The sequence below is a fragment of the Pelophylax lessonae genome (genome assembly GCF_965119305.1).
Source record: "Pelophylax lessonae genome assembly, chromosome: 2".
Classification (NCBI taxonomy): Eukaryota; Metazoa; Chordata; class Amphibia; order Anura; family Ranidae; genus Pelophylax; species Pelophylax lessonae.
The window spans coordinates 303,681,826-303,709,447 of record NC_138769.1 but is presented as its reverse complement, the minus strand read 5'-3'; the positions used below and the strand labels follow the sequence as shown (position 1 = coordinate 303,709,447).

General features: G+C 44.0%; 1 protein-coding gene across 1 annotated transcript in view; it reads left to right on the top strand.

Annotated features, from left to right (window-relative positions):
• ITPR3 (inositol 1,4,5-trisphosphate receptor type 3) overlaps positions 1-27,622 on the top strand; it is a 544,698-nt gene that overhangs the window by 327,174 nt on the left and 189,902 nt on the right. Inside the window, exons 35-39 of the mRNA XM_082246986.1 lie at positions 6,588-6,775; positions 12,940-13,088; positions 13,711-13,819; positions 19,066-19,156; positions 19,445-19,614. Coding sequence (XP_082103112.1) covers positions 6,588-6,775; positions 12,940-13,088; positions 13,711-13,819; positions 19,066-19,156; positions 19,445-19,614 — 707 coding nt within the window. The remainder of the gene's footprint in view (positions 1-6,587; positions 6,776-12,939; positions 13,089-13,710; positions 13,820-19,065; positions 19,157-19,444; positions 19,615-27,622) is intronic.

Genomic DNA, 27,622 nt, shown 5'->3' with positions numbered 1-27,622 from the left:
TTAATATGAGTAGGCTAGATATAATTGAATTACAGTGTGGAAATTAATTTTACATTTTGGCCATAGATATGCTTTAACCACTTAAGGACCGGAAGGTTTTACCCACTTAATGACCAGGCCACTTTTTTGCGATACGGCACTGCGTTACTTTAACTGACAATGGCGTGGTCGTGCAACACTGTACCCTAATAAAATTGGTCGTGCGACACTGTACCCTAATGAAATTGATGTCCTTTTTTTTCACAAATAGAGCATAGAACTTGGTGGTATTTGATCACCTCTGCGTTTTTTTGTTGCGCTATATACAAAAAAAGAGCGAAATTTCTGGAAAAAAAACAATATTTCTCTATCCTTCATTGGACAGACGCTGCTCCATATTCTTGTTGATCATTGGGTTTTGCTGCCCCCTACAGGAGTATTACACTAGGCATGAAAAATCTTTACCACACCTATAGGGCAGTCCCTGCAGGCATACACCCATTCACTCTGCTATAGGATACAGTTTGTTTCTGCCTTTTTTATGAGTAGGACCTAGTTCCCGGCTGGGACTTGGGTCTTAGCTTGTCTTTTTTATTTCAAAGGAAACCTTTGTTAAAAAAAATAATTTTTTTTTTAGCTAGTTATGTTCCTGAGAGAACTGCAATCAACGGCCAGACTAGGTTCCAGACTGGATATTCTAGATCCTTACGGTCTCCAGCCCGGCTAGCGAGCGTTTGCAGGTCATAGTCCAGCTCTAGGCCTCGCCACAACAGAGCCTCAATGGATGGGGGCTGGCCCACGAGTGAAACACCTCGCCTGGACTCACACGACCTGGTTCGGCCTGAGTCGCAGAGTATCCCTTGGCCGTCAGCACCTCCACCCTGAGTGGAGAGGTAGTCTGTCCAGGGTGGCGCCCACCCAATGTCATTGGTATTGTGAGTAGTGTCCCCACATAGCTCTGGAAGTCTCGGGACGGACGTGGTCCCCTCATTCCCCCTGGCCTTCCGGTATGTCCCAGACTCCCCCAAGGCCTCCCTCCCCACTATCAATGAGTTCCCTACCTCAGCCAGCAACAGGCGGATCCCCTGATGCCACTAATCCTTTGAACCTCTTATGGGGTCCTGGAGACCACATGGCACGCCGAGGGTGCCGCCATTTTACTGTAGAATCGTTCAGCCACATTTTGCAGAAGTTCCCATGCATTGGCGGCCATGTTTTTGTGGTTTCCCCATAGGAATGCATTGGGCGGCCATTTCCCTTAGAGTCTGCGAATGCTGGACAGCAGGGAGCAGCTAGGCCTTTACTCTAGTGATGACCCAGGTACTTCCTCTTCCTTTGACAATCTTTTTTTCTGCACAGCAGCCCGATCCTTTTCTCCTCCATATCGAATGGTGGTAGGTCTATAGGAGTCTCTGTAGGTCTCTCTCACCCTGCTATCTGTGGTGCTAGTGACACTGCACTATTCCAGGGTTCATATGGAGTCCCAGGAACAAATTTCACCGACAGATCCCCTCCTTGCGGTTGGGGGGACCTCTGGGTCACAACCCCTGTCTGCCTTAACAGCGGTTTTGGGAAACCTGGTGTCAAAAGTGAATTTGGTTTTAAAAAATACCACTAGTAAAAAGCGCCCTCTCCCCCCCCCCCCCCCCCGCCTCTCCTGTATCCTCAGATTCTGAGGTTGATATGGCCACCGTGGACGCATGTTACCCTAAGGGTTCTGCGCCATCGCACTCGGATGGTGAGAGTAACATATCCTCGTCTGCAGCCGCGCGGGAAAACGCGCTAGTGGAGGCACTTATAGTGTCAGTGTGGGAAACTCTAAAAATGGCGCATGATTCTGCAGCGTCAGGGACGCGGGTGTCATTTGGCACTCGCAAATCCCAGAAGTCAGGCAAGGTTTTCCCTTGTCCGGAACTTTTTGACAAAGTTGTCTCTGACCAATGGGGTCGCCTCAAACAGATGTTAGTGATGCTGAAGGATTTTAAGAGGCGCTATCCTTTCCGGGCACGGTATCCGCAAAATGGACCGTTCCACCGAAGGTGGACAATCCGGTCTCCAGACTGAACAAATCTACTGTGGTCCCAGTGGAGAAATCGCCGGTCTTTACAGACCCTGTGGATAGAAGGATTGAGTCTCTGTCCCGCCATTTACATGTGATAGCGGGCTCAATATTAAAACCGATATTCATGATCACTCTGGTGTCCCAGACAATAACGGAATGGGCAAAGTTACGAAAAAGTGACCTAGAAACAGAACAGCTCCCTCTGGGCCTGACAGAGCTAACAAACCAAATGGTCCAAGCCTTACAGTGTGGCTAAAAAGCTGATCTGCGGATCAGGCTTTAAAAAAAGGCTCTATCAGAGCTCCCCTTTACGGGGGACCGTTTGTTTGGATCATCATTGGATGAACTAATCAAGTGTCTTACAGGTGGGAAGAGCACTCTTCTTCCTCAATCCTCCAAGGGCAAGTCACCATGTAATAGATGGGGGCCTTACTTTACAGCCCACAGGCGGCCCTTTCGTGCCTCCGGCACGCAGGAGAAAGGATCTAAGCCATTTAGGTCTTCTGAGGGTTCCAAGAAGACATGGTCGGGTAAGCCGAGAGCAGGCCAATGAAGATCAATAGACAAATCCCCGTCTTTGCTTCCTTCCGAAACCATGGACCACCTTGATTCAGGACAAATGGGTTCACAAACTTATCCGATTGGGTTACAAGATCGAATTCAGATCTTGACCGTCGAATAGATTCTTCCTGTCCAATCTATGCCTAACTCCAGATCGGTTAAGGGATCTATGAGAGGCGGTACAAGATCTTCTGTCGCAAGGGGTGATTGTGCCGGTTCCCTCTTGGGAACGTTTTCAGGGGTTCTATTCAAACCTGTTCATTGTTCCTAGGAAAGAAGGCAAAGTGTGTCCAATCCTGGACCTCAAGGCTCTGAACTGCTTTGTGCAGGTACAGAAGTTTTAAATGGAGTCCATTCGCACGGTTGTGGCGTCCTTACACCAAGGAGACTTTTTGGCCTCCATCAAGACTTTTTGGCCTCCATCGATATCAAGGACACATATCCCTATTTACGCTGGACGCCAGCTTTTTCTTTGCTTCGCTGTAGGATAGGAGCATTATCAATTTGTGCCGTTACCCTTTGGTCTGGCCTCCACTCCCACGGTCTTCATCAAAGTGTTGGCTCCGTATTGGCATTACTGCGACAACGGGGGCTTGCAGTACTGGGGTACCTGGACGATCTCCTCTTAAGAGCAGACTCACATTCAGTCCTGTTTGGCGACTTGACAATCACTGTACGGACTCTGCAAGAGTTCGGTTGGAACATCAATTTAAAAAAATCTGCTCTGGTACCATCCTCAAAACTGAGTTATCTGGGCCTGACTGTTTCTTCCCCCGGAAAAGCTACAAAAGATGCAGAGCGCGATTTGTTTGCTGTTATCCAGCAACCTGTCCTCTCTGCGGACCTGCATGCGAGCCTTATGTCTAATGGTGTCGACCTTCGAGGCGGTTCTGTTTGCTCAGTTCCACACAAGACCCTCACAAAGGGAAATTCTTGTCAAGTGGAACAAAGTTCCAAAATCCTTGGACACTATGATTCGGTTGAATGGCTTCTCTTCTGTGTTGGCTTCGCTCGTTGGCTCTATGCCAGGGCAAGATCTTCCTCCCATTATATTGGACCGTGGTAACCACAGATTCCAGCCTTTCCGGCTGGGGAGGAGTGATAAAGCTTTGCCTGAGTCACTGAACAAATCGTCTGCAGGGTGGTCCAGTTCGGATTTAATCGGACAATGCCACGGCCGTAGCTTGCGTCAATCATCAAGGGAGCACCAAGAGTGTATTGGCGGCCCGGGAGGAGGTCGAGATCCTGAAATGGGCAGAATATTTTGTTCCAGCCCTTTCTGCCGTGCATATCCCAGGAGTGGAGAACTGGCACGCGGATTACCTGAGTCCTCAGGTGTTGGATCAGGGGGAATGGTCCCTGGACCCGGATGTGTTTCACCTGCTGTGTGTCTGGTGGGGGACACCTAACGTCGACCTGTTAGTCTCTCAGCTCAACAAGAAGGTACAGAGGTTCATAGCCAGGTCTCGGGATCCTCTGGCCAACGCCACAGACGCACCGATGGCTCCTAGGGGTAAGTATCAGCTGATCTATGCGTTCCCTCCGTTGAAACTCCTGCCGAGGCTTCTGCGCAGAATAGAGATGCAGAAGGAATTCCGGTCATTCTGGTGGCCCCAGACTGGCCTCGCCAGTCTTGGTATGCAGATCTGGTAAGGTTGGTCGCCGATGCTCCTTGGAGACTTCCTCTCAGGAAAGATCTGCTGTCTCAAGGGGCGATCTTCCATCCTGGCTTTAACGGCATGGCTGTTAAAAGCCAGGTATTGAAGGACAGGGTTCTTTCTGACTCAGTGATTCCTACACTGTTGAAGGCTACAAAATCTACCTCCAGGAAGATCTATCATCGTACGTGGAAATCATACATCTCATGGTGTGAATCGCTAAAGGTGCAACCTCGCCTTTTTTCGGTGGCTAGGATTTTGACCTTTTTCCAAAGAGGGGTTGAACAGCGGTTGGCCTTGGGTACCATTAAAGGCCAAGTGTCGGCTTTGGCTGTGTTTTTCCAACGCCCTTTTGCTACACATGCTTTGATTCACACTTTTATTCAAGGGGGTTACCATATGGCTCCCCTGATACGATCCCCGTGTCCTCTGTGGGATCTTGATACTGTCTGTTCTTCAAAAATTTCCCTTTGAGAACATTAGGAAGATTCCTCTGTTTACACTGTCACAAAAGGTAGCCTTTTTGGTGGCTATTACCTCTGCTCCCAGAGTATATGAATTGGCGGCACAATCCTGCCGTTCAACTTATCTGGTGGTCCACAGAGATAAGGAGGTATTTCAACCTAATCAGTCATTTCTTTCTAAGGTGGTTTCTGATTTCCATTTGAATGAAGACATTGTGCTGCCTTCACTCTGTCCTAAGCCCAAGCATCCCAAGGAAATTGCCTTGCATTCTTTGGATGTGGTTCGGGCTATTAGGGTTTACCTAGGGGCTACTGAAACTTTCAGGAAATCAGACTCTTTTTGTCCTCACGGAAGGACATTGAAAGGGATTGGCTGCGTCTGCCACGACCATATCCAGATGGATCGGCCAAGACGGTGGTACAGGCTTATTCACTGAGGGGTCAGGTTCCACCTTTCCCTGTGAAGGCACATTCTACTAGGACGCTGAGTGCCTCTTGGGGTTTTCGCCATCAGGCGTCAGTAATGCAAGTTTGCAAGACAGTAACTTGGTCGTATTTGCACACGTTCACAAAATTCTACAAAGTAGATGTGTTCTTTTGGCCGCAAGGTTTTGCAGGCTGCTGTTTAAAAGAGAAAATTTTCTCTTTGAGGGTGTATGTTTTCTAGGTGAGCTCCAGTTGTTCCTGGTTGAGCTCCATGTTCACTGGTTGGCTAAGTTTAGCCTTTGTGGAATTACGTTCTTTTCTGCGTTGTTTTTCCCACCCCCATGCAAATACTGCTTTGGGACATCTCAATGGTAAAGAAGAATATGGAGCTGCGTCTGTCAATGAATGATAGAGAAAACTGGATTTTTGTACTTACCGTAAAATCCTTTTCTCTGAAGTCCATTGACAGATGTAGCACCCGCCCCTCTGCTTCTGAGTGGGATGGGTTTTTTCTTCAAAACACTGCTTGCAACAAAACTGAATCCTATAGCAGAGTGAGTGGGTGTATACCTGCAGAGACTGCCCCATAGGTGTAGTAAAGATTTTTCCTGCCTAGTGTCCTACTCCTGTAGGGGCAGCATAACCCAATGGTCAAGAAGAATATGAAGCTGTGTCTGTCAATGAACTTCAATGAAAAGTATTTTACGGTAAGTCAAAAATCCAGTTTTCATCAATTTAGGCCAGTATGTATTCTGCTACATATTTTTGGTAAAAAAATCCCAATAAGTGTATATTGATTGGTATCGCGTCTACAAACTAGGGGATACAGTTATTTTTTATTCGTTTTTTACTAATAATGGAGGAGATCAGCAATTTTTAGCGGGACTGCGACATTGGGGCAGACAGATCGGACACCTAACTGACACTTTTGACACCCACTTTTGAGGGGACCAGTGACATTACTACAGTAATCAGTACTAAAAATATGCACTGTTACTGTACTAATGACACTGGCAGGGAAGGGGTTAACACCAGGGGCGATCAAAGGGTTAGCTGTGCTCCTAGGGATTTCTAAATGTACAGGGATTGTACTCACTGGATGAACACAGAGACCTGTGTTTCTAAATAGTGCCTGCCGGACCCGCTGATTGGCCTCCGGCGGCGCGCGCACACCCCCACTATCTGTTACACGAATCATACAGGTACATCGTTTCGCGTAACAGAGCTGTCCTGCTACAGTAAAACTACGGTGGCTGGTCGGCAAGTGGTTAAGCAAACGTATATTTAGGGAATTCTTAATAGACACATTATATGCTATATTTATTGTTGTCATCTTTAGGTCATGTTGTTTGTGTCTGTGAAAGTGGTCTGTGGATCATACAAATTTTGGATTATGTACTGATACATATTTATCTTGTTTTTGCATTTTTTTTCTAGCCAAAAGTCGGAGCATAGCTCTACCTATGGACTTAGATTCACATGTGAGTTCCATGCTGAACAGCTCCTCTAGTTCACTGATTAGAACCCAACCCACATACAAGCAATCTACAACCACAAGAACCTTCACTCGTGCCAGTGCCACTCCGAATCAGTGGGACTACAAAAATATTGTGGAGAAGTTACAGGTTGGTAAAACAATTTTAGGATGTAGAAAATAAAACAAATGCATGGCTTTGCCATAACATGGTAACATTAAAATAAATGGAGGCAGTAATGACTTTTTTATCTGAATGTTTTCTATATAATTATATAGGGAAAAAATGCAACATAAGATTTTAACAGTCATGTGTGTAGTGGACACACATGGCGTGCTAAATAAAATAAAATTCAAGGGTTTAATAGTAGTGTTTGCAGTGCATTGTGGTGAAATGAGGATAATAGCAGCAGGGGACTAAATTAATAGAGACTATGCGGGCAGCAAATGCACAAATATGGCAATATGTAAGTAAAGTAAGTAAATAATGGGCAATTGCAACTATACAGGAGCAACAAAAAGGCAATTGTGACAGTATTTGGACAACAAATTGGTGATTGTGGCACTATACGGACAAGAAGCCAACAATCGTGACACTATATGAGCAATTGTGACAATATGCAGACAACAAACAGTCAATCATAACAATATGTTGACAACAAATGGGCAGTCCTGATTATGTGACAGACACAGCCCCTGATTCTTAGGACACTAGGCAGGAAAAAAACTTGAATACACCTATGGAGCAGTCCCAGGGGGTATACTCCCACTTCCTGCTATAGGTAGTTTTTTTCTGCCTAGTCAGGAGTAAGGACCTAGTTCCTTTCTGGGATCTCTGGTCCTGGCATTTTTTTCATTTTAAATTGAAATTTTTTCTTCTATTATTATTTAGTTCCTGTGAGAACTACAATCAAGTGCCGGACTGGGCGATCAACTGGATAATATTGATCCCTAGGGTCCCCCCAGTTCGGCCAGCGAGTGCGTGCAGACTGCAGCTCCGCACTAGGTCAGCCGCGACAAAGCCCCACTGGACAGGGGCTGGCCTGCGAGTTAAACGTTTTGTGAGGATGCATACGAACTAGCTTCGGCCTGAGTTGCAGCGTTTCCTCCTGGCTGACAGCACCCACATTACAATGGAGTGGTGTCCTGTCCAGAGCGGTGCCCACCCTGTTCCTAGTGTGGTAAGTAGCTGTCTCCCCACTACCCCTGGAGGGTTTTAGGGTGGACGTGGGCCCCTCCCTGGGAAGGTCGGACCTCTCGGTTCCCTTCCCCCCAGCTCCTCTAAAATTGAGGTCACTTTGGGTGTTTATCCTCCCATCCTCCCTGAGTGAGGTTTTGAGCTGGCTGTTGCCCTGGTGTCGCAAACTCTGACCAAAAGGGCTAAGCTTTTATGCCAGCACCTGGAGGGAGAATAGCTTCCCCCTGTCTGTGCGGAGCTGGCAGACCAGTTGGTCCAGGGGCTACAGTTTGTCAGTGATGCCTCTTTTGATGCGGCTTCTTTGATTTCTAGGCTGTCCATATCAGCAGTGGTCCTTCGGTGTATTGTCTGAAATGCTGGACTGCGGACTAGACTTCTAAGAAGGTCTTATCTAATCTCCCTCTTGTAGGGGATCGCCTATTTGGAGCCTTCCTTGGATGACATTGTTAAGTGTCTCACGGGGGGGGGGGGGGGGGAGAGTACTATAATTTCACATGCTACCAAGGGCAAGGAGCCCTGTCATAGACGTTGACCATTCTTCTTGGCTCCTAAGCGAGCGGGCTCTTCCAGACCTGCGGACAAGGCTGCCTCTGAATGAAGGGGTGGGGGGACATCTTTGCTGGTTTCCAGATCCATAGACCTCCCTGGTATGGGACAAGTGGGTCCACAAATTTATCCAGTCAGGCTACAAGATCGAGTTCAGTCTTGTCCTCTGTAAAGGTTTTTTTTTCCCTTCCAACCTGCACTTGTCTCCAGATCGCTTACGGGGTCTCTTTGAGGCAGTGCAAGACTTGTTACTTTAAGGATTGATTGTTCCGTTTCCGACTTCATAACCCTTTCAATGTTTTTTTACTCAAATCTCTTTACAGTCTCCAGGCAAGAAAGCAAGGTACGTCCAATTCTGGACCTCAAGGCGCTAAGCTGCTTTGTGCGAGTACAGAAGTTCAGGATGAAGTCCATTCACATAGTAGTGGCGTCCCTACGTCAGGGGGATTTATTCTCGCTTCTATCAACATCAAAAACACCTACCTGCACATTCTAATATGTGCTGTTTTTTTCTGCTGTTTCCCACCACTTTGGGACGTCCCAATGGTTAAGAAGAATCCGGAACTGTGTCTATCAATGAATGAAAGAAAAATGGGATTTTTGACTTACTGTGAAATCCATTTCTCTGATGTTCATGGACGGACACAACACCCACCCCTCTATGGAGTTGTTTTTTTTTCTTCTGACACTGCTTGTAACAAAACTGAGTACCTATAGCAGAAAGTGGGGGTATAGCCCCTGGGAATGCCACATAGGCATAGTCAAGTTTTTTTCCTGCCTAGTGTCCTACTCCTGTAGGGGGCAGCATAACCCAATGGTTAAGAGGAATCAGGAACTGTGCCCGTCAATGAAAATCAGAGGAATGGATTTTATGGTAAGTCGAAAATCCTATCATTATGCATCTAAAAATTTCCTTCCCCAAGCATCAGTCCTCCTTCATCTACCAATCTCAAAATCGCCCATCCTTCAGCAAATACCTCCTTACCAATTAAAATCACCCCCCTTCACCAGAAAACCCCCTCCTCCATCCCAATCCTATTTTTCTGCAGCAAACCCTGTCCAGTAAATTATACCTCCCTTCACTGAAACACATACCAGGTGACATGATACTGGCATTTTTGGGTATCAGGAAGGGAGTTGATGGTCACTCAGAAGCTGAGCTCAACTCCATCAAAGTCCTACTGACTGTAAGTTGGCTGCGTCAGTTCACAAAAAGGATATTGGTGAACTTAAAAAAGGGTAGAGCGTGGCAACCAAACTGATTGGAGGCATGGAGGAGGTATGAGGAAAGATTAGCAGATCTGAATTTATTCCACGTATGATGGTAGATCTTCCTAGAGGCAGATTTCCCAGCTTTTAACTTGATGTAGAGTTATTTATTTAAGGGCATAACAAAGGACAAGGGGACACTTTTTATGTCTGGAGAAAAAGAGATTTAACCTTCACATACGGCAAGGCATCTTCACTGATTCTGGCCAGCTCAGTAGATTGTTTTAAAAAAAGAGTTATATTCTTTTCATTTATGAATGCATCTAACTGGGTATTAACATTTACCGGTAATAACACTAGACATTGTAATCCAAGAATATTGGCGGCACAGTGGTGTAGTAGTTAGCAGTAACAGGGTCGCTGGTTCGAATCCCAACTACGACACTACCTGCCTGGAGTTTGCATGTTCTCCCTGTGCCTGCGTGGGTTTCCTCCAAGTACTCTGGTTTCCTCCCACATTCTAAAGACATGCTGGAAGGTTACTTGGATCCGGTCTAAATTGGTCCTGCTATGTGTATGTATGAATGTGAGTTAGATTGTAAGCTCCTTGAGGGAAGGGACTGATGTGAATGTACAATGTATTTGTAAAGCGCTGTGTAAATTGACTGTGCTATATAAGTACCTGAAATAAATAAATAAAATAAAGATTGCCTTCTGGGGGTTCAAGAAGGAATTCTTTTTTTAGCCACTAGAGCACATCTTATCATACTTTGTAGGGGTTTTTGTCTTTCTTTGCATCAACTGTGGGTATAGATTTCTGTGTATGGTGGTTTTCAATTTGTTTACTTCATTATTTTTTTATTGGTTGAACTAGATGGACTTACTAAGTACTAACTATGTAACTGTCACTGGAACACAGCTCAAATTACTCCTTGTGATACGCTGCTCAGCTACCAATTAATTATGTGCGTGTCACAGTCACAGTGGGGTTTAAATTCAACATTCAAGATGGCAGTGGCCTTCCACTAAGGGTGCCATCACACATCCAAATGCACCTCCTTGGCAGACTCCTGCATCCAGGGAGATAACATGGGAATGCACACGATTAGCTGTGAGAGCAAGCAGCATTCCATTGCTTCAATAGGGGCTTCCTACCTGCAGCTAATCGGGGCAACCCCAACAGGTATGTTCAAAAGTGTGAATTCACCCTAAGTTTAGGCTGCCAGTGTTCCCCCTCATGCCTGTACTGTAAGTTTTTTTGCTGTCTAGGAGAAGGGCAGTGTAGGACCTCAGAATTTTTTTTTTGCAATGTATTTTGTAATGTTTATGCTCATTCATAGCCCACTGGCAGGCACACTAGTGACACTAGAACGCTCCAAACTTGATGGTTATGCATTGGATTAGATGTGTGTTAATCACTAGACTGACTGAATGGAATGACAAAAATGTTTCAAGTGAAAGATTTGGATATGTGTATTACATACATATTTATATATTATACATATTGTGCTGTTTTGCTGGAGTAGAGTTTAAAGAACCACTATGATTTGACTTGCTCACAACAATGTCACCACATATTAATATACTAATGTAAACCTTTCTGTTTTTTAATAAGCCATATGGTTTTCCTCACCTTTCATTCAGTGAATAGGGCTTGATATTGATGGTGAGAAGGATTAAGCTAGCTAATTTAGGAAGTGGTTCTCTGTCCAAGTGCTCAAATCCAGCTAATATTGTAATATGCACCTTAATGGGACTAAGGGAGACCATATATGATTGTGTATGGGGTGCGCTAAACAACAATAAGATCCAAACAATTGGAAATAAATAACTAAAAGTTATAGGACATGGTTAATAAATGAACATAAATAAATATGGTGGCACAACAGTGATCCGTGAATAAATCAACTGGTGTATAAACACAAAAGTTCATAAGTGTCCATAAATGGGGCGATGATATTGTATTGAAGATAAAGAAAAATAAACTAGATTCCAAATCCAAAATAAATCCACCACCAAGTGAAATTTCTCCTTACCGGACGGAAAAAAGTAAGGTGCCACTATTAAACATAAGTGCTGAACAGAAACCAAGTGAGCCAGCAACCACCTCGTGAAAAAACACCTGAGTTAGGCTCCATGTACACGGGACGTTGTTAAAAGTCCCTTTGAATGCTGGAATTTTTAGGACGTTTGAAACGTCCGTTCAGTCGCGTTTATACCCGCGTTTAGCAGCGTTTGCGGGCGTTTGCGTTTAGAAGCGTTCCTAGAGGTCATAAAAATGATTCCCCTTTAAAATGGAAAAACGAGAACGCACAAACGCGTCCGAACGCGTCTGAACGCGTTTGTGCGTTTGAAACGCCGGGAAACACACGTTCGAACGCAAATAATTGCGTTCTAAAAACAGTCCCTGAACGCAACTGCCTGCAAATGACTGTAAACGACCTGGTGTACATGGACAGATAAGATAAAATGTAGATGGGTTCAGGGGCTTCTGAAAAAAATGCCCAACTGCTCCTAAACGGCCATTTCCAGCGTCCCGTGTACATGGAGCCTCTTACCAGATGGAAATCAATGAACGCTTGAAACTGAAGAAACACTATCTTCCCCTTCTCCTTAGATCCACATAAGTCTCTCCAAAAAGCCACACTGACGATCAATCATGATCTATGCAGTAGGAACTAACGTCTCCTCCGTCGTGCAGCACCTTCTGCTGCAGAGAAATTCCACACGAGCTCCGTTCAGGCTCCAGACAGGCCTCGAGCATCCGTAAGGGAGACCATACATTGATCATTTTTTTTCTTTCAACCAACGGGTTAAATGAAAAAAAAAAAGATCCGATTTCCACATCCACAGGATTCCTTCCTGCTGTGGTATTGTATCCTGACAGTCTTCCCCGCCGTCAGAATACAATGATCAATGTTGCCGGTTAAAGCCACTGGCACTGATTGTTCGGGAAAAACCGGACAGGCTGGTTGTGCACAAGTCAATCAGTAGATTGATTTCCGTACAACCAGCCTGCCAATACATGGATCCAAAATTGTTCATGCCCTGCTGAACCAGCACAATTGCGATCCATGTATGGCTGGCTTTACTTCCAGGACCATATGCGCTGCTTTACATTGATTCGTATGCAGAGAAATAAAACACAGCCCAATACCGTCACTGATAAGTATTATTTACTACTAAAAACATTTTTTTCAACAGCTATCTATAATAAATAATGATTATATCTATAATAAATACATTTCTTTCTAACAGGGACTTTACTGTAATTAGTTGTAATGGCAGCTATCCATGGAATAAGGCCTCATGATTGACTTGCACAAGGCTCGATAATAATATGTTTACTCTACTCTCACTAGGATATAATAAACACATTGGAGGAAAAGTTAAAGCCGCTTGTAGAAGCCGAGCAGTCTGTACTGGTAGATGTCCTCCACCATCCTGAACTACTTTTTGCAGAAGGAACTGATGCCCGTGTACGATGTGAGAGTGGAGGCTTTGTTTCAAAGTAGGTGTCTCATTCTGTTTGTGCAGCACATGCATAATTAACAAATAATCAGAGTCAGCAATTTTGCAATGAGGGTGAACCATCTATTATCTGGAACTTTTGGAACTGGGGGCTTTCTCAATAAGGGTTGTTTGAATAATTCAGAGCACTATGCCTAGATATATTATTTATTCCTGCCATCTCTATACTACACTAACCTTTCCTGTGCTTATACAATTATTAAACAGTGTGCATAGAGCTCAGTACACACATGTTTTTAGAATGTTTTACCAGAAAATTATTCCACACACAACTTAGTGACAATGAAGTTACTGTGCCTTCATGCATAGTCAGCACTGTGTTGAGGCAGTACTACAGACAATTTAGACCGACTATTAAAAAATATAGTATCATTGAACTTTTATGAATTTTAAGGAGACACCTGATGAGAAAAACTTTCCGTTTTAAATATATGTATAACCTGTGAACTTTTATATGAAAAATAGTTGCACCCAGCACACAAAAGTGTAATTAATGCTTTTCTAAGGGAAAATAGGGAATATAGAGAGGGGAACAGGAATTGATAACTAAGTGGAGGAACATGCTTAAGACATTGTGATGTTTTTTGACTTTTTTCCCTTAGATTGATTCAGCACACCAAAAGTCTTATGTCCTCTGAAGAAAAACTGTGTATAAAGGTTTTACGGACTTTACAGCAAATGCTGATGAAGAAAAACGATTATGAAGAAAGGGTAAGGGAAATGCAGTTAAAGCTAATATCTTTTGTTTGTTCAATAGTGTTCAACAGAACCAAAGACTTTTTGTCTTTGTGTTACCCAAGACTGTTATCTACAATAAGTTTTCTCTCTCTGTGGGACATATTTTTAAAGAAGGGGCAAAAACTCTGAAAAAAGTGGAGAAAAAAATGATGATCAAGAAATTATGAAAGTACAACAAAAAGGGCTGTATTATTCAAAGAAAAATAAATAATGAGTATGGAGTAGCACTTTTTATAGATTATAATGCACAACATAGAAATATTGAAATGATCAATACCAATTGGCATATCCTAAAAGACAAACATTTGAGCTCTGTATTGCCAATTACATCAAAACTAATAAAGAGGCATAGGCAGGGCAGTACCTTTACATTGAGAATAATGTAAGGTGTTCTGTGAATGGCTCCTGTGCTGAGCATGGAACCCGAGAGAAAGCAGTGATTGCTGTAGTAGCAGTGACTACTACAGTGATTCTCTGCTTCCACAGCAGTCCCACAGGTATGGCATATGCAAGCCTTTGGTCCAAGCTGGACTAATGTAACTATGCAATGAAATTTATACCTGGAATTCAGCTTTAATTACAGAATGTGATTTTGGAGAAAGTGCTATGAATTGTTCTAAAATCTATTTCTGAGTTTGATGTCTATGAAGGCCTGATTATTTGGATTGGTCATTTTAATTCTTTAAGACTAAGGCTCCATGTACACGGGACGTTGTAAATGGCCGTTTAGGAGCAGTTGGGCGTTTTTTTCAGAAGCCCCTGAACCCTCCTGCATGTTATCTTATCTGTCCATGTACACAGGGTTGTTTACAGTCATTTGCAGGCAGTTGAGTTCAGGGACGTTTTTTGGAGCGCAATTATTTGCGTTCGAACGTGTGTTTCCTGGCGTTTCGAACACAAAAACGGGACCGAACGCGACCAAACGTGATGAAGTACGTTCAGCCACGTTATACGTTTTTTTTTTCTTCCATTCGAAATCAATGGTTCCCTATGGGAGCCTATTGATTTGAATGGAAGTCGCACCGCAAGTCGGATCAGGATGATCCGACTTGCGGTGCGACTTGCGCTGTGAGAATCTTGAGGGGGAACTCCACGCCAAAAATGGGAAAAAAACTGTGTGGGGGTCCCCCCAGGTTCCAAACCAGGTCCTTCGGGTCTGGTATGGAATTTGAGGGTAGCCCCACGCCAAAAAAACAGAGTGGGCCCCCCCCCCCAAAATCCATACCAGACCCTTATCCGAGCACGCAGCCCGGTAGGGAAGGAAGGGGGAGGGGACGAGCGAGCGGCCCCACCCCCCCTGGACCATACCAGGCCACATGCCCTCAACATGGGGGGTGTTGGTGCTTTGGGGCAGGGGGAGCTCTGCACCCCCCACCTCAAAGCACCTTGCCCCCATGTTGATGGGGACAAGGGCCTCATCCCCACAACCCTGGCCGGAATAACAAGGGGGCCCCCCAGATCCCGGACCCCCTCCCTATGTGAATGGGTATGGGGTACACTGTACCCCTACCCATTCACCCCATAAAAGGCAGTGTATGTAAATAACGACAGGAGACGTTTTGGAAAGTTTATTAAAAATCTTTATCCGGACTTCTCCGCTCTGGTCTTCTACCTCTCCGCTCTTCTTGTCTTCTGCTCTTTTGCTGTCCGCTCTTCTGCTGTCCAATCTTCTGCTCTTTTGCCCTCGGCTCTTCTTCTTCCTCCGGTCCTCCTCCGACGCTGTCTCCGGTGATTATGCCGGTCTCCGTTCTCTGCAGCTTGTTATATAGCCATTAGGGGCGTGGCCTCCTGATGATGTCATTGGGAGGCCCCGCCCCCTCATGTCACAGATGACGCCATCCTGATCCCACTTGCGGTGCGACTTCCATTCAAATCAATAGGCTCACATAGGGAACCAGTGATTTTGAAGGGAGGCAGAAAAAACGCTGCTAAAAGAAACGTGGCCAAACGTGCAATAACGCAAATGGAAAAAGCTACTGAAAGCACGTTTAACAGCTGCTTTTTCCCGGCGTCAGAACTAGCTTTGCAGCACGTTTTTTCTAACGTCCCGTGTACATGGAGCCTAAAATTATCAATACCAATTGGCCTATCAATTGGCCTATCCTAAATAAAAGACAAACATTTGAGCTCTGTATTGCCAGATACATCAAAATTCATACAGAGGCAGAGCAGTAACTTTACATTGAGAAAAATGTAGGTTTTATGTGAATGGCTCCTGTGCTGGGCATGTGACCCCCAGAGAAAGCAGTGATCGCTGTAGTAGCAGTGACTACTACAGTAGGTCTCTGCTTCCACAGCAGTCCCACAGGTATGGCATTTGCATGCCTTTATTGGTCCAAGCTGGACCAATGTAACTATGCAATGAAATGTATACCTGGAATTCAGTTTTAGTTACAGAATGTGATTTTAGAGCAAGTGCTATGAATTGTTCTGAAATCTATCTCCGAGTTTTCTGTCTTTGAAGACCTAATTATTTGGTTTGATGATTTTAATTCTTTAGGATTAAAAAGCGTTTCCAGGCATTTAGATTTATGAGGTCCATCAAAAAGGGTAAGAATTTGTCCACTGTGGGTGAAGTGTAACAAACACAGAAGGTGGTTCAACTAAAGATGTTTGTAGGTACAGGGAAGAGTGGCTAATATTAAAGGACTTCATAGACACTGTTAGACATTTCCGTTGTGAACACATTACATGGATGTTTTATTGTAATTTTGATTACATGGATGTTTTTTTTCATCACAGTTATATTGTAATTTTGCATTAGGTGAATAGATAATTAGGTATTGAGATCACATAGCACATAGTGGCTTGCATTGCTCATTCTGGTTTGTATTGACGGTAGTTGATAAATACTTTAATACTACACAATCACCTTTGTGTATAGGTATTATTTATATTGTATTTTTAATAGTCACAGATAGAATGCTACATTAGTTTAGGCAGACAGTAATTTTGTAGTTCTGTACTGTTTATAGTATATCTTAAAAAAAAGTGGAGAACTTGCCCTTAGCCCCCAATCAGGTTGAGAGGGTTTGAAATGATCAAACATAATTGTATCAAAAGTCATTTTGGCAAAGGAGCCAAAGTCACCAGTTTACATCGAAGGAATTGGGACATGTCGACAAAAGCAGCAGGTCCATCATGTTAGGATTTTCACAACTCCTATGAAGAATTGTTTCCTGAATGTCACTGAGAAGAAAATGGAGAAAGATGTAAGCATTGTTTATAGCAGCTAGTTAAATAAACCCTGGGGGTTCTTTTTACGTACAGGTTAGAAAACAATATAAGAATGTTATTTGCTAAAGGGGCGAAGACGTTTCAGTAATCAGTCTCACTAATATGTTGTCCGTTAAATGCAGAGGGGTTGATTTATTTAAGGAAGAGTGTATGAGGTAAATAATGTGAATGAGGCACACTCTGAAAATGAGGTGAATGAGGCAAAGCTAAATGAAAAGTCACTTTGCAAAGAATACCCAATCACGTGCAAGGAAAATAAAAGAAAAATGTTTTGTTCACAAAGATTGGTTTATTGATGTAAGCACAACTCCACCTCTTTCACTTTGCAAATTCAACATGTTCTTTTCACTTTTGTGTGATGGGATGAAATTGCTTACATTTTAGTTGCATTTATATTGTCAGATGTCTGTTTTTATTGTATTAGGTAGAAATGATGCATCATAAACTCATTAATGAAACCAGAAAATTCAAAAGGGCCCATGATGTGTCATTCAATTTATGGCATATATCAGTGGTGTTTAACTGAAAAACTATAGAGGGCCTCAAGTGCAGTTTCTGACAGTTTTAGAGGGCTGCATAATAACACCTCAATTCCCGAAAAGTTTTGATCCTGTTGCATTTTTTGCAGTATACAGCAATGTACACTAAAGCGTTGGATTACAATAACCCCCAGCATTAGTGTCAGCGAACACAGAAATGACCCCCAGGATTGGTGTCAGTGGCCACAATAATAACCCCCAGCATTGGTGTCAGTGGCCACAATATTAATCCCCAGCATTGATATGAGTGGTCACAGTAAAAACCCCCAAATTTGGTGTAAGTGGCCACAGTAATCACCCCTAGCATTGGTGTCAGTGGCTGCAATAATAACCACATCATTGGTGTCATTACTATTAACAGTACCACACATTGATAGTCACAACCTACACTGATAATCAGTGGCAGTGAAAGTTAACATGCCCATCCCCCCGTATTGTAGTCATAACAGTAAAAGGTAATGTTCTCCCTCTATGCATTGGTGATCTTGGCAGTGAAAGGTAATTCACCCATATTGGTGGTCATGGTAGTAAAAGTGATAACCCTCCCTTACCCTGTGTTGTTGGTGATGGCAGTGACAGCGTTAACCCTACCATCTCCCCTAATACTGGTGCCCATGGCAATGAAAGTGTTAACTCCCCCCTGTATTGGTAGTGATGGCAATGAAAGTGTTAACCCCAATCCCCCTCCTGCACTGGCAGTCATGGCAGTAAAGGAGCAACGCACACCCCGTTGTTAAACACTTACCTATCACACGTTCCGGAATGGCTCTCTCTCGATAGGCTGGTACCTTATTGTTCTGCGGGTAGTGATAACTTTGTCCTCAGTACAGTCTCTTTTTCTGTGCTAGATGCTGGAACACTGAGAGCATTTCAGTGCCCGGCACCAGGCTGCCACTGTGCATTCTGCTGATGCCCAATAGCCCACAGGCCACATATAGCTGGCTGAGGGGGCGTGGGGGGGGGGGGGGTTGGGTCACATGCGGCACACAGGCAGTGTGTTGGGCACCAGAGTCATACATAATTTTATATGTAAATTTATATTTATATGTAAATGTGTATTTATATTTATATAAAAGGTAGAGGTGTGTTTTTGCTACATTCATAGAAATATTTACATTTGGCATTTGTGAAAGTTGCCCGATGATGTCTGTAATGTTTTCTCTACAGGTGTGTACAGTACATAAATCTGTGACACACATAGTTAAGATCAATTCTATCTCATAATTAAATCTGAACAGCAGCTTCACCATAAGTGTTTAATGATGCTCAGCATCATTATCCAGAGCGGTTTGTTCATTATCAGTATACAGATAAGCAGCATCTTTATATAGCTCAGCATGTTCATTATTAGTTCATAGATACTCAGCATCTTTATAAATGAAGCTTGCAATTTATGTTTTCCTCCCTCCCTGTCTGACTCGATTCTCGCTCCTGTCCCCATAGGGAAATTTACTAAGGAAAACCCTTCTGAGTAATTACCTGCAAAACAAGAAGTCAAATACTAAAGGCGAGACAGCTGACAGCTCTGCCATCGGTAATAAACACCTTTCCTCCCTACTAAATCAGAATCTTTTCTAGATCCTCATCGCTCTGTTGCTGTAAGGCTGATATACACTGCCCTTTGTACATAAAAACATTGTTCATTGTAAATATGCAGTGTCGCCATTTGTGCTCCAGGGCTGCAGCTGAAATTTGATTACATTGTTTTTCGACACTTATCTATACCTTACTTCTATTTCTAGACTGTCATTCACCTACTTCTGTTTTTCAATTCATTGTCCTTCATTTGAAAATGTAATATTGTTTTTAATTAATTTCACAGGTCAGGACCAAGACTGGTCTCTAATAGCACCGATTCAGTGTAAATTAGACCGAGAAGGAGCCACCAAACTCGTGGCTGATCTTATAATGAGCTCAAAGAATGATAAGATCTTTCAAGAAAGCATTTTATTGGCCAATAGGTTACTTGATGGAGGCAACACTGAGATACAGGTATTATTTATACTCTAACTAGCATCAAAATATATGCATTTACCTCAATGTGTCAACCTACCAAAAACAAATATTTATCTTTCATTTATTGACGGACACAGCTCCCGATTTTCTTAACAATTGGGGTATACTGCCTCCTACAGGAGTAGGACCCTAGGCAGAAAAAAGTCTGGCTACGCCTATGGGCAGTCCCAGGGGGTATACTCTCTCCCTCTGCTATAGGTACTCAGTTTTTTTTCTGCCTAGTCAGGAGTAAGGACCTAGTTCCTTGCTGGGATCTCTGGTCCTGGAAATTTTTTCTTTTTAGATACAATTTTTCCTCCTGGTTTGTTCCTGTGAGATCTACAATCAACTGCCAAACTGGGCGATGGGCTGGATAATCTAGGTTCAGTGGTCACCCCAGTCTGGCCAGCGAGCACACGCAGACCTCACCTCAGCCCTGCGCTAGGTCAGGCACGACATAGCCCCACCGGATGGGGTCTGGCCTATGAGTTAAACGCCTCGCGAGGTCACATATGACCCGGTCTCGGCCCGAGTCGCAGCGTTCCTCCTGGCCGACAGGCTCCCCATTCCGATGGCGAGGGGTTATGTCTGTAGCAGTGCCAGCCTGGTTCCTGGTATGGTAAGTAGCTGTCACCCCTCTCCCTCCTGGAGGGTTTTGGGGTGGATGTGGTCCCCTCCTTGGGACTGTGGGACCCCTCGGTTCCCCTCCTTCACGTCAGGTACCCCCCTTCATCTGTCTTCCCATCCTATCCCCCCCACTTAGGCTGGGGCTATGTGGGTGGTCTGGCCACTTCCTGGAGTGAGGGCAGGCGCTATACCCCCCCGCCTTCCACTGCCTCATCTGCCCCCTCAGATCCTGAATCCGATTCAGCCACAGCGGATATAGGTCACCCTGCTGGGTCTGATACCACACGCCCTGAATCCTCAGATAGGGAGGATTAATCTTCCGCTTCCGCAACCACGCACGAAAAGGCGCTGGTGGATGCACTGATTGTATTTGTGCTTAAGACTTTAAGTTGGAGGATGCAGCTGCAACGCAGACAGAGGTTCCCTTTGGCACTCACAAGTCATCCAAAGCGGCAAAGGAATTCCATTTCTCCTCCTATTTTGACAGAATCATCACTGAAGAGTGGGGATGACCAAAGCATCCCCTTGGGGTCCCTAAGCAAGTTGTGAGGCGATACCCCTATGTGGTGTCCCTTCTTAAGAAGTGAACTGTTCCACCGGTGGTGGACCCTCCAGTTTTCAGATTAAACAAGGCAACCATGATTCCGGTTGAAGATCCCCCGGCCTTTGGCGTGTCTTTTGGCTCAAATGCTGGTCTGCGGACCAGACTTCTAACAAGGCCTTGACTGATCTTTCCTTTCGAGGAGATCACCTGTTTGGTGCTACCCTGGATGACATCATTAAAGGTCTCACAGGAGGGAAGAGTACCTTTCTTCCACAGGCTACTAAGGGCAAGAACCCTTGTTGTGGACGTGGGCCCTCCTTCTCGGCTTAAAGGACGTTGTTTCGTCCTTCAGGGGCAACTGACAAGGAATCGAAACCCTTCTGGGCCTCCTCGACATTAGGGACACTTAGTGGGGAGGGGGAAAGTAGAAAAGGAAAGCAGAGTTAAAGTGGATGTAAGCCTCATCAAATTTGACCACATATGTCTGTAGTGTTTACATATCTCTCTCCAAAGCCCTAAGCCCCCTGTCTTTCTGCTGCTCTGTGCTCAGCATGATAACTTCTGACAAGCTCTCTGACACAGGAGATCAGGGTGCATAGAGATAGATTAGCAGAGAGCTGGTCTATTTATAGCACAGCTCTGCATGTTTCTTCCTTCCTCTGCCTATGTGGAGGGGGGTGGTGTGCCTTTCCTCCAATCAGCTGTCAAACAGTGTTTGCCAAGACTCCACACCCAGTGCTGGAACAGGAAGAAAAAATTCTAACACAATGTTCATTTTCTAAACAGTGTAGAAAGCTGAAGACAGCAGATATACAAACAAAACTTATATAGGGAGATTTGTTTGATCCCTGTGTATCTTTTTAGGCTGTACCTTCATGCAAAGAGTCAATGAACTATGGGGGTGCCCATCACCATGGTGGCAGGACTGGTAGTTTATTCATTTACAGAAAAATGTGAATTAGCATGGCTATTGCCCACATAACCGCATCACTGTTTTTAAAATGTGACAGTGGATGTGGGCTGAGGATCCCACGTCTGCTGTCACAGAGGGGATCGGAGGGTGGGGGGAGACTGCTCCAAAGTAACAAGCTACAAAAGGGGAATTTATTCTTTACATGCCTCTGCAATAGTAAGTGTAATTTTTGTCCCAGAATCAGTGGTAGTAAAAAAAAATAAAAATGACCCAGCATCAGTGGTCCGTGGAAGTAATAAATACCATGGTGCCGTAGTCAGTGAGAGTAAAAAATGCCCCTAAATTTTTGGTCAGCGGCCAGAATAGTGCTCCATCATTGGTTTCAGTGGTCAGAATGATGCCAATGTGTCAATTGGAAATGGTGTCCCATCATAGGGGTTCAGTAGTCACTTAGTAGTGATGTCATAAACAACACTATCCAGACACCATCCTAAAGGAAATCCCTACGCATGGTAGTGCCTGTTACATCACCAGTTCTCCCCCTCAGGTTTGCAGCAAGAAAACCCTGCTCACATGGCCTTCTCATTGCAGAGGCCAGACTACTGCAACCAATGGGCCATGGTTTTGGGACTTACTCCTTTAAAGAGGAAGTAAAGTCTGGGAAAAAACTATTCTTTTTGGTTACCTGCAAAGTAAATGCATAATGTGCTAGTATGCCACGCATACTAGCACATTATGTGAAACTTACCTGCCTGCGGTGTCCCAGCTGGAGGCCAGCATCCATCTTCGCCCATCTTCCTTCCAGGTCTGTGGACTCCGGCTCTTCTACTAGCCGGAGCTGTGTGAAGTCACTCCTGCGCATGCTGGTCATGGCACAGGGCTCTGAAGAAACAGCATGGGTGGATGGTCCTTCAAAGCGCATGCGCTGATTACATCATTGGCTGCATGCAATGTAAATATTTCCTAAACGGTGCAAGTTCTGGAGATATATACAGTACCTATAGTTAAGCCTTATTACAGGCTTACCTATAGGTACAAACATTACAGGGGGGTTTACAACCACTTTAAACAAATACACAATTAAGACATGGTCAGGGTCAGGTTTTATTATGTTGCAGTGCTACATATCCATGTCTTTATTTGTGCACAGGTCGAAATCATTTGGTGGAGGGGGAGGGGGGGATATGGTGTGGTGTTTCCAGGGGTTGGGCTGGACCCCTTAGTTCCAGTAAAGTAAACTCTTAAGATGTCAGCATACCAAGACAATTTGGACAATTTTATGCTTCCAATTTTGTGGGAACAGTTTGGGGATGACCCCTTCCTGTTTTAACATGACTGCCCACCAGTGCACAAAGCAAGGTCCATAACGACATGGATGAGCAAGTTAGGGGTGGAGGAACTTGACTGGCCTGCACAGAGTCCTGGCCTCAACCCGATGGAACACCTTTGGGATGAATTAGAGCGGAGACTGCGAGCCAGGCCTTCTCATCCACATAATTGCCAGACCTCACAAATGCGCTTCTGGTCAAACATTCCCATAAATACACTCCTAAACCTTGTGGACAGCCTACCCTCAGGCATTCTATTCTGGGTTGACAATGCATATAGCATGATGTCCAGCTGTTTTCACAGCCGCTGATGGTGTTTGGTGGTTTACAAAGATACGTTCGGAGACTCTTCAAATGAAGTCAGAATGAATCACAGGCTTTTCACTTTTTTTTGAGCAGAATGTAGGCATTCCACAAGCATTAGGAATAAGTGTAGCACTAATCAGTTCATAGTGTCCACACTGAGAACTGAGAACTTAAAAGTAATCTTCCGCTGATATAATCCTGATATAATCCTCTATTAGTGCTGTGAGGACCACACCAACCCAATCACACAGTCTCTTACCAAATCGCATCGACCCTCATTACAAAGGTCAATGTGGGCAGCAGATAAATAACCATGTGATCTTCTCAGCATTCTTCCCCAGTATTCCTCTCCCTTGGTCTCAATAATCCTATGGGGTTCTTAACAATATGAACTGCACATTACAGGTCATAAAAAGCATTCCCCCCCCCCCCTCCCCCCCGTAAGGGTCCAGAAGTATCAGATAATATCCTCTTCTCCACACCGTCACTGCGTGTCTAAAGAGGGCAGTGCGTTCCCATGCGGGTAAAGTATTTCCAACTCCACAAGTGGTTTGAATGGGCCCAAGAAGTCAGTATTTTGTTTTAAAAGCCTCTTGTTGGGTGACCCCAGGGTTCCTAGATAGACCAGACTGAGCTCAACACTCCTATTTACTGCTAGGAGTCCCACTCTGCTAAACTTCATCTATGCTGATGTTTTATCTAGGGACCCTGGGGTCACCCAACAAGAGGCATTTAAAACAAAATACTGACTTCTGGGGCCCATTTACAGTTGGAAATACAAGCCCGATTCCAAAAAAGTTGGGACACTGTACAAATTTTGAATAAGAATGCAATGATGTGGACGTTTCAAATTTCAAAATTTTATTCAGAATACAACATAGATGACATATCAAAAGTTTAAACTGAGAAAATGTATAATTTTAAGGGAAAAATAAGTTGATTTTACATTTCATGGCATCAACACATCTCTAAAAAGTTGGGACAGTGTTTACCGCTGTGTGGCATCCCCTCTTCTTTTTATAGCAGTCTGCAAATGTCTGGGGACTGAGGAGACAAGTTGCTTAAGTTTAGGAATAGGAATGTTGTCCCATTCTTGCCTAATACACGCTTCTAGTTGCTCAACTGTCTTAGGTCTTCTTTGTTGCATCTTCGTCTTTATGAAGCGCCAAATGTTTTCTTATGGGTGAAAGATCTGGACTGCAGGCTGGCCATTTCAGTACCCGGATCCTTCTTCTATGCAGCCATGATGTTGTAATTGATGCAGTATGTGGTCTGGCATTGTCATGTTGGAAAATGCAAGGTCTTCCCTGAAAGAGACAAGCATATGTTGTTCTAGAACTTGGATATACCTTTCAGCATTGATTGTGTCTTTCCAGATGTGTAAGCTCCCCATGCCACACGCACTCATGCAACCCCATACCATCAGAGATGCAGGCTTCTGAACTGAGCACTGATAACAACTTGGGTTGTCCTTGTCCTCTTTATTCTGGATGACACGGCATCCCAGTTTTCCAAAAATAACTTCAAATTTTGATTTGTCTGACCACAGAACAGTTTTCCACTTTGCTACAGTCCATTTTAAATGAGCCTTGGCCCAGAGAAAAGCGCTTCTGGATCATGTTTAGCTATGGCTTCTTTTTTTGGAGTATATACCATAGAGTTTTAGCCGGCAACGGCGAATGGCATGGTAAATTAGTCCATTCCTTTTTTACTCCTAATTTGTACAGTGTCCCAACTTTTAGGAATTGGGTTGTACATTACCCGCATGGGAACACGCTGCTCTCTTTAGACACGCAGTTACGGTGTGGAGAAGCGGATATTATCTGATACTTCTGGACCCTTGCAGGGGGAAAAATGCTTTTTATGACCTGTAATGTGCAGTTCATATTGTTAAGAACCCCATTGGATTATTGAGACCAAGGGAGAGGAATACTGGGGAAGAACGCTGAGAGGAGAACACGGCCATTTACGTTTTGTATAGGATCTGCTGCCCACGTTGACCTTTGTAATGAGGGTCATTGCGATTTGGTAAGAGGCTGTGTGATTGGGTGTTGGTGATGGTCCTCACAGCACTAATAGAGGATTATATCAGCGGAAGATTACTTTTAAGTTCGCTCCTTGGATGTGAACACTGTCTCAATTAACTGATTAGCACTACACTTATTCCTTCTAATTTGATGGATCTTTTGCAATATTCAAGATTTGGTGTTGGCTGCTTTTTATGTACATTGATTTTTATGATTAACTATTTAAGCTAGGTGCAGCATTTTATTATCTATTTTCTACAAACATTGCTCAAGAAGATGTCTGAAGATCTTCTTGTAGTACTTCTTTTGCTGTTTCTTCATGGCTAGGTAGAATGTCATTTCTTGGTCCGCTCTGTTGACACCTCCCATGGTGTTATTGTAGCTTATCACTACTTGTGGCTTCATGATTTCTTTCCCACCTTTCGTGCATACCACAATAGTGGAGGTATTATGAACTGTATTCATCAGGTACACATCTTTCATGTCACGCCATCGCAGTGCCATCATTTTGCCTTTCTGCCAGGCAACCATTTCTCCAGTCTTCAGCTTCTTATTGCCAAAGGTTGGTGGCATGTCGCGCCAGTTAGCCCTGATGGTTCCATAGGCACCTGTTTTGTTTTGCAGAAGAAACTCAAAAAGTTCAGGTGATGTATACAAGTTTTCGGTTGTTACCCAATAGGCCTGATTTAGCAATGGCTCAATGGGTGAAAGAACGGAAGATGTTGCCATTCCATAGTTGCTGTATTTTGGATTGAATTTTGTTCCTTTTCCAGTGTATATGACTGAATTCCAAAGCTAGACAGTTGACGATTCGCATAGCATGTAGGATTTTATGCCAAATCATGCCCTCTTTGATGGAATGTATTTTAATCGGCTGAGCATTCCCTTGTAGGCCATTAGACTTTCATCAATGCTGATATCGCTTTATGGCACATAGCTCTGTTGAAATTTCTTTGGACTCAATTGAGATACTTCCCAAATTTTCTTTAGTTTTTGTGCAGGATGAGTAGTTTCATCAAATTCTTTGTTGTTTTCGAAGTGTAAATATTTAATGATCAGGGCAAATCTGTCCTCTGACATGACCATGCCAAAGAATGGAGTGGCAAGTAATGTATTAGTTGTCCAATATAATTAATTTCTGCAGGGGTTTCCCCACCACTCCCTGAAGTATTATTAGGCCCATAAATTTCCAAATGTCATCTTTGGTCACTGGTTCCCACTTTCTGCTTCTTGAAAACTTCAAATGCAGAGTAGCTAATTGTTGCTCTTTGTACATGTTTGTCTCTAGCTATCTTTTTTAATAACCTCATCGGTCATAATTGTAAGTATGCCAAGGGGTTGTCGTGTTCACTGTCTACATTCATACCAGGTGCTCCAGTAAATGGGAATCTTTGGGGCGCTGCCTGAACCGCAGTCAGTAGAGCACCACGTTCGCACATCACTGAGCTCAGTCCCAGAATCGTCGCTGTCGTCACTTTCAGTGTCTGACGAATTTCCCCACAAATCACTATCGCTTAATTCTAAAAATAATTCTAATTCAATATCGCTGTTTTCTAGCTGGTCTAAAATCGCTTTTGACCTAAAGGAATGCTTTTTGGACGCCATGGACGTTCTCAAGTTTGCAGGCAGAGAGAACAGTAAAAGTGCAGGCAGGGTACTGGACAAAGCACTAAGGACAAAACTGAGGTTAAATGCTAACAGATTACAATGTATTACAATGTGTATGTCATGTTTTGTTTATTTTTTTGAATGTCCCGCCTGGTTCCGCCCCCCTGCGTCGCGGCGCTCACAGGGAAGGGAACCTGGAAGATGGATACCGGCATAGGCCGGAGGACACAGCGGGAGAACATCAGGGGATCGTAGGGACAAGGTAAGTTTCACTACAGGGTAACCCCTGAGTGTGGCTCCGGGGTTTCCGCTTTTGGTATTAAAAATTAACTCCGAGCCACACTCGGGATTACCGCCAGGGAGATTAAAGTTCATGTGTGTGTAAAGGCAGGCGTCCCAATATTTTTGGTAATATAGTGTATGTTAAGAAACAAACATGGCTTTCTGTTGACAGTATTGTATTTAAAGAGTCATTTAATTTAAAGAAGTAAAAAAAAAAATGGCAAAATATGTTTTTTCAAGTTTAACCAGTGATCATTTCAAGCTGAAATGTAATGTGCGCATATTATACCTTTCATTGTTCCCCCTTCCCCGCTGATCAACATGCAATAACATTTTTCATTCAAATCAATTTGTTTTATAGAAATACAAG